General features: G+C 38.4%; 1 protein-coding gene across 1 annotated transcript in view; it reads right to left on the reverse strand.

The window, feature by feature from the left end:
* Positions 1-8,529, reverse strand: part of fbxw2 (F-box and WD repeat domain containing 2) — an 11,916-nt gene extending 3,387 nt beyond the window's left edge. The window contains exons 1-7 of the mRNA XM_084936054.1: positions 8,234-8,529; positions 7,249-7,541; positions 5,908-6,130; positions 3,009-3,203; positions 2,295-2,428; positions 2,062-2,148; positions 1,776-1,945 (exon numbers count right to left, since the gene is read on the reverse strand). Of these exons, the coding sequence (XP_084792180.1) occupies positions 1,776-1,945; positions 2,062-2,148; positions 2,295-2,428; positions 3,009-3,203; positions 5,908-6,130; positions 7,249-7,515 (1,076 nt within the window). The 5' untranslated portion in view covers positions 7,516-7,541; positions 8,234-8,529. The remainder of the gene's footprint in view (positions 1-1,775; positions 1,946-2,061; positions 2,149-2,294; positions 2,429-3,008; positions 3,204-5,907; positions 6,131-7,248; positions 7,542-8,233) is intronic.
* Positions 8,530-17,903: the final 9,374 nt, after the last annotated feature.

A 17,903-nucleotide genomic window follows, 5' to 3' on the forward strand; every position in this document is an offset into this window, starting at 1 on the left:
ATTTCAATAACAAATTTTCAAACCTAACTTTTTCACGTCTCCATAATTTTTCTTGTAACTGCCTTGATCTTTTGCTCATATTGAGGCTACAGGCTGGTTGGTGGCTGGCTCTAAGCTTTGGATAGCTTTAGCCACTTTGGTGTGAGGTATTTAACTTTGACAAACTATGTGCCTCTACTCAGAGTAAAGAGTTTCCATGCTATCAACATGTTAGTGTTTCACTGTGAGAGCGCATGGAACTATTTGCCTGTGCTGCTGTGTGCATGTTTATACGTATGAAATGGATGAGCTCATAATGAGTACGTGAAGCCAGTCTGCTGGTCACCAAGAAATTACCTGACTCCGGTCCATAGCCGGTCAATTGGTGTATCTCTAGTGGAAATCACTCAGACTCGACTTGGATCGACTGGCTTTCCATTACAATCACTACCACCTAATGTGGTAGGTACTATTTAAGTACCTAGTACCAGGTACAATGGCCTAATGGAAAACCCTGAAAACTGTGGTGAGTTGATCCGAGTAGATACTAATGGAAAGGGGGTTTTAGATTTTCGCAGATTTTTTTCAGTGTTTACTGTAACCACGTAGATTAGTATTGTTTTTTTTTTTCCCAGACCAGAAATAAAACGTTTAGAACGCTCATGGGCCTTCATATTTATATCTATAGTCTATATCAAAATGTATTTTCCAACCTGTTCTTGCAATGATGACAACTTGTAATTTCATTAAGGTTTCATATTATTTATTTAAATCCGAAATGATAGCCAAGTCACCTCTCATTCACTCCATTACATTTCGTAAACCGTCTGTCTCCCCTGCATATTATAGATTAATTATAGAGATTATAGAGCCAGGTGGAACTAGAATTCGGTATGTTATCAAATTTCCCCTTACACGCCATAATTGCTGATAGAGAACTGGCAGTTAAATCTAGAACAAAAGCAAACTGATGGATAAACCACACTAAAATATGTCAGAGTGGTCAATTTGGGTCGGTTTTACATGTTGCATTTTTTCAGATGTTGTGCTTATGACACAAAGTTTTTCCTAACCAGTCTCTATGTGTTAGCCCTGTGACAAACTAGCGACCTTTCCAGAGTGTACCCTGCCTCTCGCCATAAGACAGCTGGGATAGACTCCAGTCCCCCCGCGACCCTGAAAATGTTAAACTGAAGAGAATGGATGAATAGATATTATAATCTGAATTTCAGGGTTACAGCCTTGTCATCAATACAAATTCAACAGGTGATCAAATAATTATTTCCTCCACTTTAGTACAACCCTCATGATCTTACAACTTTAAAATCCCAAAAGAATGTCATATGGACATCTTGGGAAGGAAATGTGAACAGGTGATCGACGGACACTTTCCTTGGTTACTTCAGTTTTTAACTAGCTTTTTGTATGCTGTAGTTTTATTTGATTTTCTCTATCCATCCATCCTCTTGTGCTTATCCTTATGAGGGTTGCAGGAGAGCTGGAGCCTATCCCAGCTATCACAGGGCGAGATGCAGGGTACACCCTAGACAGATTGCCAGTTTGTCACAGGGCTAACACAGAGAGATAGACAACCACTCACGGAGGAACTGCAGGAGGAAACCGGATTACCTGGAGAAAACAAAACGCAAACACAGGGAGAACATGCAAACTCCACACAAAAAGGGCCCGGTCTGATGGGGGAGTGAAACTCAACAGTACTAACCACTGCATTTTCTGTTCCATCTTAGTCATACTAGGCACCTGCATGTTTTCTAAAATTATGCAACCTATTTTACCTGAGAATCTCAAAACTGGCAAAATCCCACTGATAGACTCCGAGGTCAGAGCTGCATACGATGTAGCGTCCATCAAACTGCAGGCGAGGTTGGAGGCTGATGCTGCGGTCCTCTGACACCGACAGTGTCTTTAAACACTTGCAGTTGATCTCTCGGCCTAAGGGCCATACCTGTACACCAAACACAGGACTGGCTCCATCTTATGGACTCTTTAGATATAGCAGGTCATGTATGATGACCAAGTCGTTTTCCTTTAAAACACATTAACTATGGAAGGGAACATTACCTTAATCTCATACTTGTCAGCACTGAGGAGAATGTAATCACCAGGACTGTGCACCATTGATTCCACTTCACTCTTCTGTAGTATCACCTGATAACAGAAAATCAACAAAAGTTTCACATCTTTAAAACAACAACAAACAAAAAACATTAAGATTGGTTATTTTCTGCCAGTAATTGAAGTAATGGAAATAAGTTTCACACAAACTCAGACAAAAAAACCCATAAAATTCTGACCTTTGTTACCCACTCAGTGTGTCCAGTCAGCGTGTTGAGACAGGCACCAGCAGATAAAGCCCAGACCTTCACTGAGAAGTCTGCAGAGCCGCTGACAAGTACATCCAGCTCATCATTGTAGTCGACACTGAAAACTGCACACGTGCACATACACATGCGCACACACATGCAGTTAGGAGCTGTAGCACACATTAAACATGTAGCTATTCTTGTTGGCAGATAATACCAAGCTTTGCCTAGGAGAAGTTCCACTAGTATAACAAAAATGAAACTGTCCCGTTCTTGATAACCCTCATCTTTACACCAGCTCTTGAATCCACCACTGACTGTTTCAATGTACTCCATCTCTCTACTCTTTTTAATCCCCAAAATTGGTGGCAGATGACTGCTAAATATTCCACAGTGTACAGAAATGCGCACAGACAGTTGGGTTATATTTTTGCCATTTCCTTTTAGGTTTGTTTCAAAACTGTCTGTGGACTTGTGTTTCTTGCCTAATCAGACTTTTTGTAATGCCTTTGTTTTGACAGATTTTAAAGTGCCCTTGCCATATAAAGCACTGTCACAAAGAGATAACATAAAATACTAAAAATAATGCTTCTTCCACGCAAAGTTGACCGTTTCGCTATTGACCACATGTTATCTGCCTCTCCTCTAGCATTAATATGCTTCCTATTCTAGATAAGGACATAACTGCTCAACACTGAAACCAACCTGCTCCTGTGTGGCCACGGAATTGCTGGATTTTAGCCCCTGTACTCCACTCCCAGCATGCAATAGTGTTGTCAAAGGACCCAGTCACCAGCTTCTGTTCATCAAATTTTACTGTGGCACAGGTGTGTGTCTGAATTCCATAAATGCACTGTCCAGTACGCACATCCCATAATTTGGCAGAGAGATCGTCAGATCCTGAAAAACAAGTAAAAACCATCAGTGTTACTGCTGTAGTGACAGATTCAACCTACATGAGTGTATATAGAAGGCTCAACATGTACAAGCCCTCAGGACCACACACTGAGAATGAAACAAACATTACAAACAATGCTTCCACACCTATTCCAGACATGGTCTGCATGAAAGAAGACAAAACTGGGTATACTCAAAACAACCCTTATGAGTGTGCTACTGGTAGAAACTACTGTGCCATAATGTGATACAGATGAAAAAACAACAACAACAGCAACCTATACAGTACCATTAACAAGTATATGTCTTAGTTTTTATTTTTTGCATGTTTGTCATACTTTGGGCCCTGAAGCAAGGGCACTCAAGTTATGCGGCAGGACAATGATCTAAAACGCACGAGCAAGTCCACTACCAATAATGTGGGGTTTTTTTTGTTTTTTTTTAAATACAACAAGACAAAAAACAGTTATCCCAAATACTTTAGTGGAGTTCTTGCTGGCAACAACGGCACAAACAGTTATTAGGGTTAAGGTGCAATTTCTGTTTCACACAGGGTCAGGTAGGTTTGGATTAGGGCTGCCCTAGTTATCATTTATATATCACTTTAAGCAAGACATAAATGTACATACAAGACAAGAGAGGATAACTCACACGCCTATCTTTTTTCCTAGTAACTCTCTCTTCTCTATTTTATCTATCAAACCTCCAAAGAAGAACCAACAGTAGCTAAAACAGACTCAAAGAAAAAGTGTTTTTATGATAACTATGAACCTGAGTGAAAGTCAGCCTCTTCCTACAAGGGTGCAGAGAATGGAAAAACTGTGTTGGAATATGAAATGTAAAATAAAAAGCATATGAAACCATCAATGCGGTGTGTGTGTGTGTGTGTGTGTTTTGGGGTGTAAGAAGTTGGCAAAGTATTTCAGGTAGCAGCTTCCTAAGTTGTAAAGTTTCCATTAACTACCATTTCCTATTGGAAATGGTAGTTAATGGAAACAGTAGAGGACAAATTAAGGTGTGGTTTTAAGATCTTAAGGCCAGGAACCCGTCAGAGAAACTTGCTGATGATAGAAAAGAGATATCATGTTGTATGCTTAACATTCCTAGTAATGAAATCCCAGAAAGTTGATTCTGTTCATCTGCACTAAGAGTTTCCAGTAGGTAAAACCTCTGATCACTCATTCAAGTGACTTCTGTTTTCTGTATAAGGTTTCCCCAAGATTATATAGATTGTACAGGTGCATAACAAATATCAACCATGAACTAGCATCATTACCTAACATTGAGTCACAAGTGCAGTTTCATGATCATTAATATGCAAATTGGTATGACGACTGATCAAAGTCCAATTTGAGTACTATTAAAAATTCTGCAATAAAAGCATAGTCCAGACATCCTCTCATATGCATATATTTAAATTTTGAATAAATCTATAATCATTAAAAGCAAACTTTTTTTTCATTTACCCATTATTGGGTATGGTGTATAGAGTTTAAATATAAATCCATTTCGGAACAAGAGAAGTACTGTGAATACTTTCTGGACGCATTGCATGTGAATGACTCCTGGGTGAAAATCAAATTTCAAGACGTACAACAATTCACTGATCACATTAACACAGGTTCACCACAGAAGGAAAGACAAAATCACGTGGTAGTGTTCTTGAACTGTTAAATCACCATGCACTACAGGGAACATATGAAAGTTGTAAACTGACACATACCAATCAGTTTTTAAGGTTTTGACTATCATCATCCACTCAAACACAAATTGTGTGACATCAGGACTCTACAACACAGAGTGAACACCATCCCCATAGACAATGGATATCATATCAAAGAGGCCCTGAGTAAATGTGGTTATCGCAACTGTGCATTTGTCAAAGCTCAGAAGACAGCTAAAGAATGTTCCAGGCGAGAGAGAGATCAACTACTTCCTAAACGAAAACCAATGGTAAGATCTTATGTGTCCGGAGTATAAGAAATGTGCTTTGTCTATGCCAAAAGCCAAAAGCACTATGCCAAAAGCTGGACCTTGGGTTGGACCTTATACTACTTAATTTATGAATTCAGCAGGGGATCAAACAATTAATTCCCCTGCTGTACATGAAAAGTGAACTGTCATCTCTGAACTAAGGAGTGTGCTAAGATTGAAGACATTTCCCAACTCTTGTTAATAGTACTCATGGACGTTAATCCATGGTCATGACAATTTCCAAATCAAATTCCTTTTTAAATAGAAACAAAAAACAAAAAAAACAAACCATGTCACCGGTTGTGATCTGTCACAACCGGTGACAGATCTATTTTATAAGCACTCTTTAAATGACTATAACTCTCTTACCATTGCGCTAAAGAGAAAATTGAAATGGTTTTAACCCTTTGAAACACATCATATATCAGTACTTTTAGTGTATTCAGTGAATAGTTTTATATTTACTTTTTGTCTATACAGATGTCAGATGATAGACTTGTTTAAACGCTATTTTCAAACTGCAGTTTTTCATGTGTGTATGGGTACATTTCTCAGGACATGATGTGAAGTTAATCTAAAAGGAGTGTTAGTATTATGAGGTTGACAGAAATATCTCTGGATAAAACTGATGAGCTGTACAGCACTGTGTCATGACTCTATCGTAGACGTTTGAGAGCTACCAATTTGATATTTTGCTACTCTAATAAAGACAGAACACACAGTCATGGGGTACCTGTACAGAGGAGGCCGTCCTTGTAATAAAGAGCATATACTCGAGCACTGTGACCAATAAGTGATGACGTCTCAAAGGCTTCTTGATCCTTTAACTGCATCATACGCAGCTTAGCCTTCAGGTAGACCCCCTTCCAATGTGATGCATCCTGAATGGTCTCATCAGTCTTCCAGCCTAGCTCCCGACACACACCCTGCCACACCTCAGTGCAAGAGTTTATCACCTACCAAAAAAAAGGAAAAAAAAGAAAGAAAGTAAGAATATTTGATATGTGAAACAAGTTTTGTCAGGCTCTGTGGATCAATAATAAACATCCTTAAAAACTTGATTATCCATCTGTGTCACATAAATTAAGCTGTATGACACATTTAATCAATTAAATTTCCACCTGTAATTCACTTTGCTCATGCTTCATATAATCATTATCTATACATTTACACAAACATATCAGAAAGTCCATGCAAACAACTAATATATATATATATATATATATATATATATATATATATATATATATATATATATATATATATATATATATATATATATATATATGCCACTTGGTGGAGAGGTTCATATTCATCTAACTATGAGAATGTATACAGTCTTGGTAGTCTAAATATGTGTTCGCTTTTCATGCAAGGAAACAAAAGTCATCCCAAAACACAGATGTCAAATGCATTTTACATCACTGGCCCCACATACAGCCCAGTTTGATGTTAAGTGGGCTGGACCAGTGACACTACATGATAAATGTGTAAAATTAGTTAAGTGCATAAAACACAGTCTTGTATGCTTTTGCTCCCACATGTTATACTTCTAATGTGACAGTATTACAGATTCATCAACAGATCAATCCAGAGTGCTGACATGATGTCCATCTCAAGCGTATTTCATAAGAGCACTGAACAAACACTATTCTTTTTCACAGATACAGTAAACCAAGAAAAACTATGTTGAAAATACAACATGAATATATCACAATTGGAACTGTCAGTGAAGCTCATATGTGGGCATACATCAGTGCAACAACATCACTGTCTGTATATGTCTGTCAGTTTAGCTATTGACTGTATCTTTGGGCCTGGACAACCGTCATATCTGCAATTTTGGATTTAGGTTGTTATTGAGGATTAAATGGATACCTATAGACAGCATAATAACAGATAAGTACCTTCTACAAACCAAACAATTCTTTCAGAAGCTAATAGCTGCACTTTTATCAAAAACTGAAAGAAGGCATTAGATTTCACTGTGAATGTTTGTAATCATTATTTTCTTTTACAGTTCATTCCTTGAGGAAAGTCAGATAAACAAGGAGTCTGGAAATTTTAGAATTACCTTGTTCCATTGTTTGCAGACTAGGCAGCAGGTGAGCAAGGTCTGAGGATCCAGCCAGCGCAGCAAGTAGAAGGCCAACTCCAAGGGAAGAAGGCGCAAAAAGTCACGTTTCAGCAGTGTCTCTAGTCCATTCGAGAGATGGCGGAGCTGAGCAGCACCACTTAAAGATATGAGGTGGTCCAAAGACTGGTTGCGCTGCTGGTCATTTAGAGTAAGGAAAGTAGCAGAGACTGACTCCAGCCACCCCTCAAATGCTGCCTTCTCCATGGGCACATGAGAGCGACCTGCAAGAGCTATAAGAATAATGCAGGGTCCGACCTCATCACTTTGGTCAGGAGAAAACTACCAAACTCAGCATACACAGAGACAGATTCAACATCTGGGATAAAAGGTGATGCCCTCCAGTCATTGCAATAATCTTTTTTTTTTTTTTTTAAAGAGTACGTTTGAGCCCCTCCAACCCCTTAACATTTAAATCTCTTGAAGAATGAATGACGCCAATTCTGAATCCCTGAAAGGTCATGAACAATAACAGTACAAAATGTATGATTTAAGAAGTGTCCCTGGTTCAGACATTTAACCTGGATCAACCAGCATCATCTTCTCACTCATACAGCGTTTAAGATCCGGCCATAGCAGGGTAGCTAATAACCAAAACTGCAGAAGGCTTTCCGTCAGGCTTCATAAAGCCTTCCGAGCCTGAAAACGACATATGAATGTAAAATAAAGTACATTCGGGTATATGTTTCACTTATTTAAAATTTAAATTTAAAGGAAGCCACTTTTAAGGGCTCCCGTGTCTGCTTGTGCATTCGTTCTAAGTTAGCCTGACTAGCTAGCAACTTTTGTAGCTAACGTTAGCTCTGTAGCAGTGTTATTGTTTAGAGCAAACTAGCTACAAGTGGAAACACTCAAATACTTAGAGAACAATATATGCTATTAAATGATTTAGAACTGTAATTGGAAATTCAAATTGCCCACCAACCAGAGTTGCAGGGAGTTTCCGGATCAACACTTTCCCGGTTTAGGTCACATCGCTAAGTTAGCTGTCGAAAGCTAATCTGGCAACCACCAAGTTAAACGGATTCCAAAGAAAGCTAGTTTTGTAGTTGAGGTTAGCTAACAACCACGATAGTGCTTGTTTTTGTTAATTTTGAATTACACGTAAAACACGTAACGGTAGTCTTCGTTACAGCTCTATGGTGTAGATATTTCATGCAGCAGGGAAAATGATAGCACCTTCTGACAGCATGAAACTATAATATAATGGAAACGCTACCCCTTCATAAAGAGGTCGTTGTCACCCTCAGTTTAATCTTACAGGAGGCAAAGTAAGAGTTTTTATCTCAAAACAACGGGCAACATTTAACAATATACAACCGCATATTTAGTAGCTTTGCCAGCATATTCAGTATACTTATACTTTATAACATTTTTGCATTTTTATTTTCAGCGTTCCCTCTTTTGACGCAACTTGCCTGCAAGACAATGCTGCTGGCACGAAAACAAATAGATTAACTAACTTCCGGTTTTCGCGCGAGTAGGTGTGTCCAGAGTCAGAACCCTTTTTTTAAAAGAAAAAATTCTCTTTAATTCTCGAATACATAAAGGAGTATTAGTACGACGGAGTAATAGCGCCACGTTAAGAAAACAAAATATTATTGATCATTTTGAGAATAAAGTCGAAATTTCGAGATTAAAGCTCTATTTCGAGGAAAATAGTACAAATACTATTTTGAGAAAAAAGTCGAATAAAAAAAGTGAAAAAGTTCAATTTTGCTGCAGGCTTTGAATGGTAAAAAGTAGCACCACTTGGTGGACAAATATAAAATTAAAAATTGAACCGAGTAGTCCAAAAGAAAATCTTAGCATAAAGGAATGCATTAGTTACGTATGGAAGCGTCATTCCGCCACTAAAAAACCGCTATCCATAACTCGAAATAAGTCAAAATTTCGAGTTATTATGGATCAAAGGAGCTTGCAAAGAAAAGCGTCTGGACTTCTTTAAGCTTCTTCTTAAAACTGGGTGTGGGTCCCACACCCAGTTTCACACCTTGGCTCAGGCGATTAGAGGATCATCAGGGGGTCCTTTTGTCCCTCTGTGGGGGGATACTCCCACTAGGTTTATATCTGGGACTCTCCACCATTTGACCTTAGAACTGAAGAAGCTTCTCGGATGAGAGGTGAAACGTCTTCAAGTAACTTAAAGAAGTCCAGACGCTTTTCTTTGCAAGCTCCTTTGACTACGATGACCTGGATGACTGAGAACCTTCACAGACAGTTATTATGGATAGCATTTATTTTTTTAGTGGTGGAAACAAGCTTCCATAGGATAGCAAGGAATGGTATAAGGTCTACCCCAGTGCTCCTCACCTCTAATGAAGGATATGCTACCAAGGAAAATAATGTGGGATGAATTAGTTACACTTTGATGGGGTAGAGCCCTCCAGTGAGATGTTTCAAGTGTCAGAGTTATGGATATGTGGCAGCTAGGCTGCTAGGATTCAAGGAAATTAATGTGGAAGAAATATGTCAAATTACCTATCCTCAGGACAGTGAAGCACAAAGAACAAAACAAAGTCAGCACTTAGGATGGGATGACACAGACACAGAGGACTTGTTCTAAAGAGGTTATGATCATGGCAACTAGTAGCATTTGCATACTGCTGTTTGTTATGCAGTGGAATGCTAGGAGCCTCATGGCAAATGAATAGGAATTCAAACATTTTCTAAGCGGTCATAATTAAAAGCCTAATATTATTTGCATTGTTAATATTACAAGAAAGTTGGTTTAAACCAAGGCTAGGTTTTGTGATTCCAAGATCCAAATGTGAGAGGAAAAATAAGGAGATAACCTTTGGTGCTGGAACCTGTAAAACCTTTATTAGAAAAGGACTAGAAATGAATGCAATAATTGAGTGCATAATAACAGAAGTGTGGACAGACAGGGGAAAATTTACTGTTGTAAGTACATATAATTTCTGCATTACATTAGAGGAAGACTATTTCGTAGCAATTACAGACAAAATCGGTGTCCCTCTAATGTGGGTTGAAGACCTAAATGCACATAATGAGCTGTTGGGAAGCAAGAAGAAGGACAGAAATGGTATAGTAGTGGAGGAATTTATAGACAAATACAACTTGGTTGTTTCAAGTGACGGATAACCAGCATGGTTTAGGACAAATCAAACAATATCATCATCTATTGACATTACATTTGTATCAGCTGATTGGCATTAGTTAGCAAATGTGGATTGTGGATTGCAAAATGTTTACTGGAGCGAAGTACAATGGGAAGTGGCCATACCCCCAAAATCAGTAGCAAATAATCAGTTGCTTAGTTGGAATGAGGAGTCAACAATACCCTCCCATAAGATTCAGTCTACAGCATTATATAATATTTTATTAGTGTCCTGTTAGACCCATTTATTTAAAAAAAAAAAAAGAAAAAAGAAGAAGAAACAAACAAATAAAAAACAGTCTCTTTACAGCTCCGAGATAGTCGTCATTTACTTCCGATATTTATGATATGGCATTATTTTTGTCAGTTAATAAAAACATATTTTAATATACCAGTTTAACCTTTGTTTTTGTTTTGTTTTTCTTGCTAACATTAGGGGGTATTGCCCTAAATATGAGTAACTAAAATGTTTTAAACAAATGTTGTGGTTGCAATATATTAAAGGGAAAAGTGTTTAAAATCTCACGAGGGGACATCAGTAGATCGCACTATTTTCTTATCCCTCCCAAGTCAAGTGAATGGTCTTAGCTAAGGGGACTGATGTAGGACAAACGACTTTGGCTGCTGTTTATTTGTTGCTTGCTGATGTTACATGTTCTGAATAAGAAACATTTTATTGTCATTAAATATCAGATGTTCAATTAAATGATAAGTTTTTACATTAACTTACATATTCCACTCTCCATGTTCCTTTCATGCACCTTTGAAACGCAGCTGGTGCATTTGATAATGCAAATGGCATCCTGCCCCTCTAATATAGCCCCCAAGGAGTTGTGAAAGCTGTCAGGTACATTGATCCTTCTGCTATGAAACATTGGTGGTAGGCTTTTCCCTGGTCCAGTATGGAAAACCAGCTGGATCTCTCCAGTGAGTCAGTGAGATCCTGGTTCTGAGTAAACTGGGGTTGGTCTGGCACTGTTTTGTTATTCAAGAGCTGATAATCAATACAGAGGCGTATGGAGCCATCCTTTTTCCTCACACACGACTGGAGCACCATAGGGTGACTAAGATTTAACAAACCATCTTTTTACCAATAACTCTGGAATTTGTTCTTTTACCTCCCTATCGACCGGCACATCATCCTTAAGTCTGATTTCTATTTACAGGGCTGAAACACGGCCTCTTCACAGAACATTTCTTCCACCACTTATTGCTTTTCGGGGATCAGATGGCTAATGTCAGCTGGTGGAAAAGCAAGAGTTCTGTTTGGGGTTTACTGGGAAAAAGTTAATCTAAAAAGATTAACTGTTCTCTCATGCCAGAAACACAGTTTTCTGTGTCTCTGGCATGTCCGATCTCAGTCACCTTGGTGACCTGCTAAACTGTACCAAAATTTTTTCTCTTTGGTAGCATGATCTCATGTTTTAAGTGCTTAGAGATTAGTACCATGATATAGGGGTGGTGAAGGTTATCGAACTCCAGAAGGCCTTCCCTCAAACTCAGCTGTCCTCGGACATCGTCCTGCTCCACAGGTTCACACAAAAACAGTAGTCTGTACCAAACCTGGAATGACAGCACTCCCACTCTTACTGTAGCTGTGTCACAGTATTTTCTTGGTGGTACCTGGATGAAACTGACCATGTGAATCACTTGTTCACCATTCCAAAGACATTGCATCGGAGGCTAACAGCTGTGGGAATGGCATCACCTGAGAGTTCTTGTCTCTTGATAATCGCTTCAAGCACATTAGCTGCTAGTAGGTGCTGTTGCAGTGACAGCTGACTGACCAGGAAGGGGGCTTGAATGGTGAAACTGGAATTGTAATTCCCTCCTAAGGTGAAGGTGATCTCTACCCAGCCATCTTAGGGGATGGTTTGGCAATTAACTGCATAAAGATCGGCGGCTACCCAGTGAAAGTTCAATTCTATTCATCTCATAGGTGAACATCATCAAAAATGGGCTGCCACCCACATTCCCAATTATACAGTCAGATCGCTGCAGGAGCTTTTCAGTGAAGACTGTCTTCACTTTTTAGGTAGGGGTACCTTGCATTCATGGTGCTCTGACAAGCGACTTTGTGTGACTGTTGCTTGTTTTTCTGTGCACAGAGGTCCACAGACAGATCAGTATGGTGATAGACATTAAAATAACATAAATATTAATAATACTTTTAGGCAATTTTATTATCACCATGGTAAATCACCAGGGCCTGATGGCTTGAGCTGTTAATTCATTTTTTTAATAAGGGTTCCAGCATCATGTGGTATGATAATTTCATTAGATGCAGAAAAGGCCTTTGATTGTGTCAACTGGCTGTTTTTACACAACTGAAATAATCATGTTTGTACAAAACAAAGGTTGGGGCGCCAGCATAAATAAAGTGCAACTATGTACAGTGGCTGTCTTTGGACACGTCTCAGTCCTTTTTCTGGAGGGCCTCTGTCCTAGCACCTCATCCATGGCACCAAACCAAGGCCATGTTGCGGCAGTGGGCTTCCCACTTGCACCCTCGCCCGTCGCTGGATACTTGCACTCCTGAGGGCAGAGTATATCACAAGTGGCAGTTGGCTACAGCACTTTTACATAGGTGACTTTTCAGTGTTCCGTGTGGAGTTACATCTGTCACTACCACTGTACATACTTTGTATTTCCTCTTCAGGTTCTCCCATTTGCGTTTGGCCTGCACAGGGGAGATTTTCCCCGCCAGATTCATCTTCTCCACGATTTCTCTGACAGACGAAATATGAGAGCACATGTATATCAAGTCATTCTGTTTATGGCATCCACAGCAGGATGTACTGGATTGGGACCACAGGGCAGACAGTTTACTGTCCCTTGTGCCTCGATAATTGTAAACCTCATACTGTTGCTGTACCTCCAACCCACTGCGGCTGAGTGTTTCGCACCCGTGAACAGGTGCTCATTGTCATGGCAGAGTCGGATGAGGTCTGCCGTCTGCTCATTGGTCCCTGTAATGCAGCATGACATTGGATTACATTCCCCACCATCCTGCACTTCTGTTTTAGCAGTTCTCCGTTTGCCGTCTGTTCAGCATATACAGCTAAAATTATTTAGAATTACATGAAAAGTATCTGAAACTAGAAAAATTTGCATTTCCTGCGAAAATGCAGTGTGGATGCTTTAAAGCTGAAGCTGTATGCAAAAACTAGCTGAAAAAGCTGAAAAGTTTCAGAAATTGTAAAAACTTTGCAGAAGCAAAGGAACTTTGCTAAAATGTAATAACTTAGCAGAACTGCAATATCTTAGAGGAAACATAATACTTGGCAGAAATACAATAGCACAGCAGAACTTAGCAGAAATATTGTAACTTACCAGAAACATGATAACTTCTCAAAAATACAAGAATTTAGGAGAAATAGTATAAGATAACAGAAAGAATATATTTAGCCAAAAATACTTAAACATTACGGAAACACTATGATTTAGAAAAATAGTACAACATAGCAGAAATACTGTGATTTACCAGAGACACTGTGATGAACTATGAATATTGTAATTTTAAATTAAGACTATGTTTTAGCACAAATACTATAATTTAGCAGAAATACTATCATTTGGCAGAAATACTATGTTTCAGCACAAATACTCTGGTTTAGCACAAATATTATAACATAGCAGAAATACAATTATACAGCAGAAGTGCTATATTTAGAGAGAAAAATATAATATAGTAGAAATACTATGATTTAGCAGAAATACTGTAATCAGGACATATACTGTAACATGACAGAAATTCCTCCACTTAGTAGTAATACTATAACATAAGACAAATGTTATGATTTGGCACAAAAACAAAGATTTGGCAAAATACTATGATTGAGCAGAAGTACTAAGATTTAGTAAAAGTACTTTGATTTAACAGAAATACAATTATGGAGGAGTAATACTTTAAAATGGGAGAAATATTGATACACACACACATACACAGAGCCTAAAGGGAACAGTATTTGTGCCATGGAGTGTTAACAAGAATCTGAGGTCCATATTAGAAAAGCTGGTAAAATCATAAAAGTTTGCAGAATACTGTAAAAGGCTTTCTCTCTCTCTCTCTCTCTGTGGTTGTCTCGCACACACACACACACACACACACACACACACACACACACACACACACACACACACACACACACACACACACACACAAGATCCAATTCAGTCAACCAGTCTAAATATATTGAATTTGAATCTTACAATGAGATCATCCCATAAAAAGGCTTTCTCTCTCTCTCTCTCTCTCTCTCTCTCCCTCTCTGTCACACACACACACACACACACACACACACACACACACACACACACACACACACACACAAGATCCAATTCAGTCAACCAGTCTAAATATATTGAATTTAAATCTTACAATGAGATCATCCCATAAAAAGGCTTTCTCTCTCTCTCGCTTGCTCTCTGTCACACACACACACACACACACACACACACACACACACACACACACACACACACACACACACACACACACACACACAGGGAGAGAGAAGTAAGTTTCTAGGTCAAAGCCTGGGAGCTGCTGAATTTGAATCCACCAATCAGAGAGCCTGTGCACTTTTTCCCGCCAAAACAGGTGCACGCAGCACAGAGAGACACAGGATTTTTGCAGTCTATTTCTCATAATGACGACTCCCCTCAAACAAATGACCATAATTTCCTAACCGTAGGGGCTAGAACGGTCATTCTTACACCGTTTTGTTCAGAAGAGATGGGGGAATCTTAAAGTGTTGACAATTTATCATTAAAATATGAATTGTTAAAGATATTTGACTTCTAATGCACCATAACTGAGTAGAGCAAAGCAAAAACTGCCTTGACTTGCCCTCAAACAACGCTTTCTAACTCTAAATCTATTTGGAGTATCAATATCATTCTTTCACCGTAAGAGACAGCAGGCTTTGGTGAACAATCATGGAAATTTTCAGGTCTCTGTGGAAATCCATTAAAAAGATATAATGAGAGAAAAAAGTGGTTCATTTCCAGAGTTTGAAATCTGAAGAAATCTGAGCGAAGGACGAATTTCCTACCCTCAAACAAGTCTAACTCATTTCAGAACGGTAATAGGTGAGAAAATAATTCTTGAATTGTGAGCGTCAGGAGTGTCTGAAGATATACTGGGACAAGCCTTATGTCTTAACTTTGCTTCGTTAAGGAGATATGACGATTCGAATATGCCTCTCATTACAGAAATCAAGCGGTGATTTTGAACAAGCTCTCCATTGACTTTCTATGGAGAGTTTTGCGACTTTGTGTTGGTCTGAGGAGATTTGCCAAAATTCTATAAATCCCACAACAATGATAGTGACATTTTCGGAAAGCCAGCAAAAATACCTACGTTTTGATGTATAATTTGTGGAAGTTGAGTGAAAATTGAGCAAGTAGCAAGAAGTTGTTCGGACATGAAGAGAAGACTGCAAAACCTTCAGTGGCACACTGGAAGCCAAGTGCATAGCAACCATAACAACGCATGTATTTTGTGAAAAATCACAATTTTGCAACTGAAAACTTTAAGAGGCATAAAAGTAAAACGGTAAAAGATTTGAAAAAGCTGATTTATACCTGAATAGCCCAATAATTTGAGAACATTTTAAAGTTTGAATGGTTGTTCTACGTGAAAATATGAGGAAGTAGTTAAGTTTCAAAAACAAGCAAATTTTAGCAGAATTGCAGAAGTTTCCCATTCATTTCAATGGGACAAATTAAGCTTAATATTTTAAAAAGTATAATATTAGCAGAAATAACAGAATAGTTTAAAATTTGAACGGTGAAAATCGGCTGAAAATTGTGGACTCAATAGTGTGGATGCTTAAAGCATCCACACAATTAATATCCCTAAAGAAAAAATGCACTGCACCAGACCCAGCAACCAAGCAATTTCTATCTCCAGTCAATGAGCAGATAAAACAACAACCAGGAACACACGCAGATGCAGTTAACTATTCAATAAGACAAATACCCCAGATAAAGTTGTATATCAGAACGTGTATTCAAATTTGTCTGGTCTTAAATTGCTGTATAAGAAACTGGATTGAATTCTCCAACTTTTTGTCTAATTTCATATAATTATTTTAATTGAAAGAATAAGTGATGATGAAGTTTGTATGGGCTCTAGTTTGTCTTTCCTCTTCCCATTGTGAGCTGTTCATTATAACAACGGAAGTAATATTCCAGATGAGGGAGGGACACATTTATATACAATCTTCACAGTCACACACAAAGAGATACAGACGCACTTCATAAAGTCACAAAGTAAACGCATCTGTACAGAACGTTTATTCCCTGTTCAGTGATAGAACAACATATAGCAATTCAATGGTGGGAAATAACTTGGCAAAAAAAAGTCACAGACTGATAATCACAAGCCAGTGGTTATGTTATTCACAATTACAGAAAACACAAAAAGTTTTAGAACACAAAAAAATGCATGTATGTCTGTTCAGAACACAAGTGGTATTTCCTCAAAGGAATTCATCAAAATCATAAAATAACTAAAAACAGCATATAAATTCCTCACCTTAATTATTTTTTTCATTTAATTATGGTGCATTAAAGAATCATATAAGCTGAAGCTAACATACAATATATTTGTTTCATATGTAATTTAATAATCACGGTAAAGGAAAGAAAACTGGCAATGTGGAAGAAATATATTCTATAAGTACTCTTCTGGTTGTCAAGTCAATATTTGAGAGACAGTGTTTACAAAGATGGATGAAAAGCTCCACTAAGGAATGACAGACTACCTTTGTGTGACATCACCTTGGCAGCATCCAAATCACAGATTGTGTGTATTATATATATATATATATATATATATATATATACATACACAGTGTTGGGAAGGTTACTTTTAAAATGTATTCCACTACAGATTACAGAATACATGCCCCAAAATGTATTTTGTAACGTATTCCATTACGTTACTCAATGACAGTAACGTATTCTGAATACTTTGGATTACTTAATATATTATCATGCTTTTTATAACTACATGAATGTACTATTGCTGTGTGATTTATTGAGGGTTACTCGCCATACCAGATGTTTAAATCTTAATATAAAATGAGTAACCGTAGGGTGGACATTAGGTAAGGCTGCACTTTTTTGCAGCGATCTCGTATAGAAAACTATTCCGCGCGTATATAAAACAGGTCCGCGGCTCTGAACCGAAGTAAAGGGACCTATGGCTAATATGTCGGGTTCCGTGTCGGGCTCCGAAAACCAGCTTTACTTTGTTGTGTGGGTCAACTTTGCTAGTGAGAGACAGGGAGAGGCGTTGAAAGGCTGCTCCAATGGATCTTATTGTTTCAGAGGAAAACACGAACACAGTGTACAGTCGAGTCCTAATAGGTTACTTACAACTGGGCTCGTCAGGCACTCTTTTTGGCTGCAGTGGTTATTATTATATTTGCATGCTTCCATCTCCCGTTTCTGCTCGGTGACA

Source organism: Perissodus microlepis, chromosome 7 (assembly GCF_051167445.1).
Source record: "Perissodus microlepis isolate ML-2025 ecotype Zambia chromosome 7, ASM5116744v1, whole genome shotgun sequence".
NCBI lineage: Eukaryota > Metazoa > Chordata > Actinopteri > Cichliformes > Cichlidae > Perissodus > Perissodus microlepis.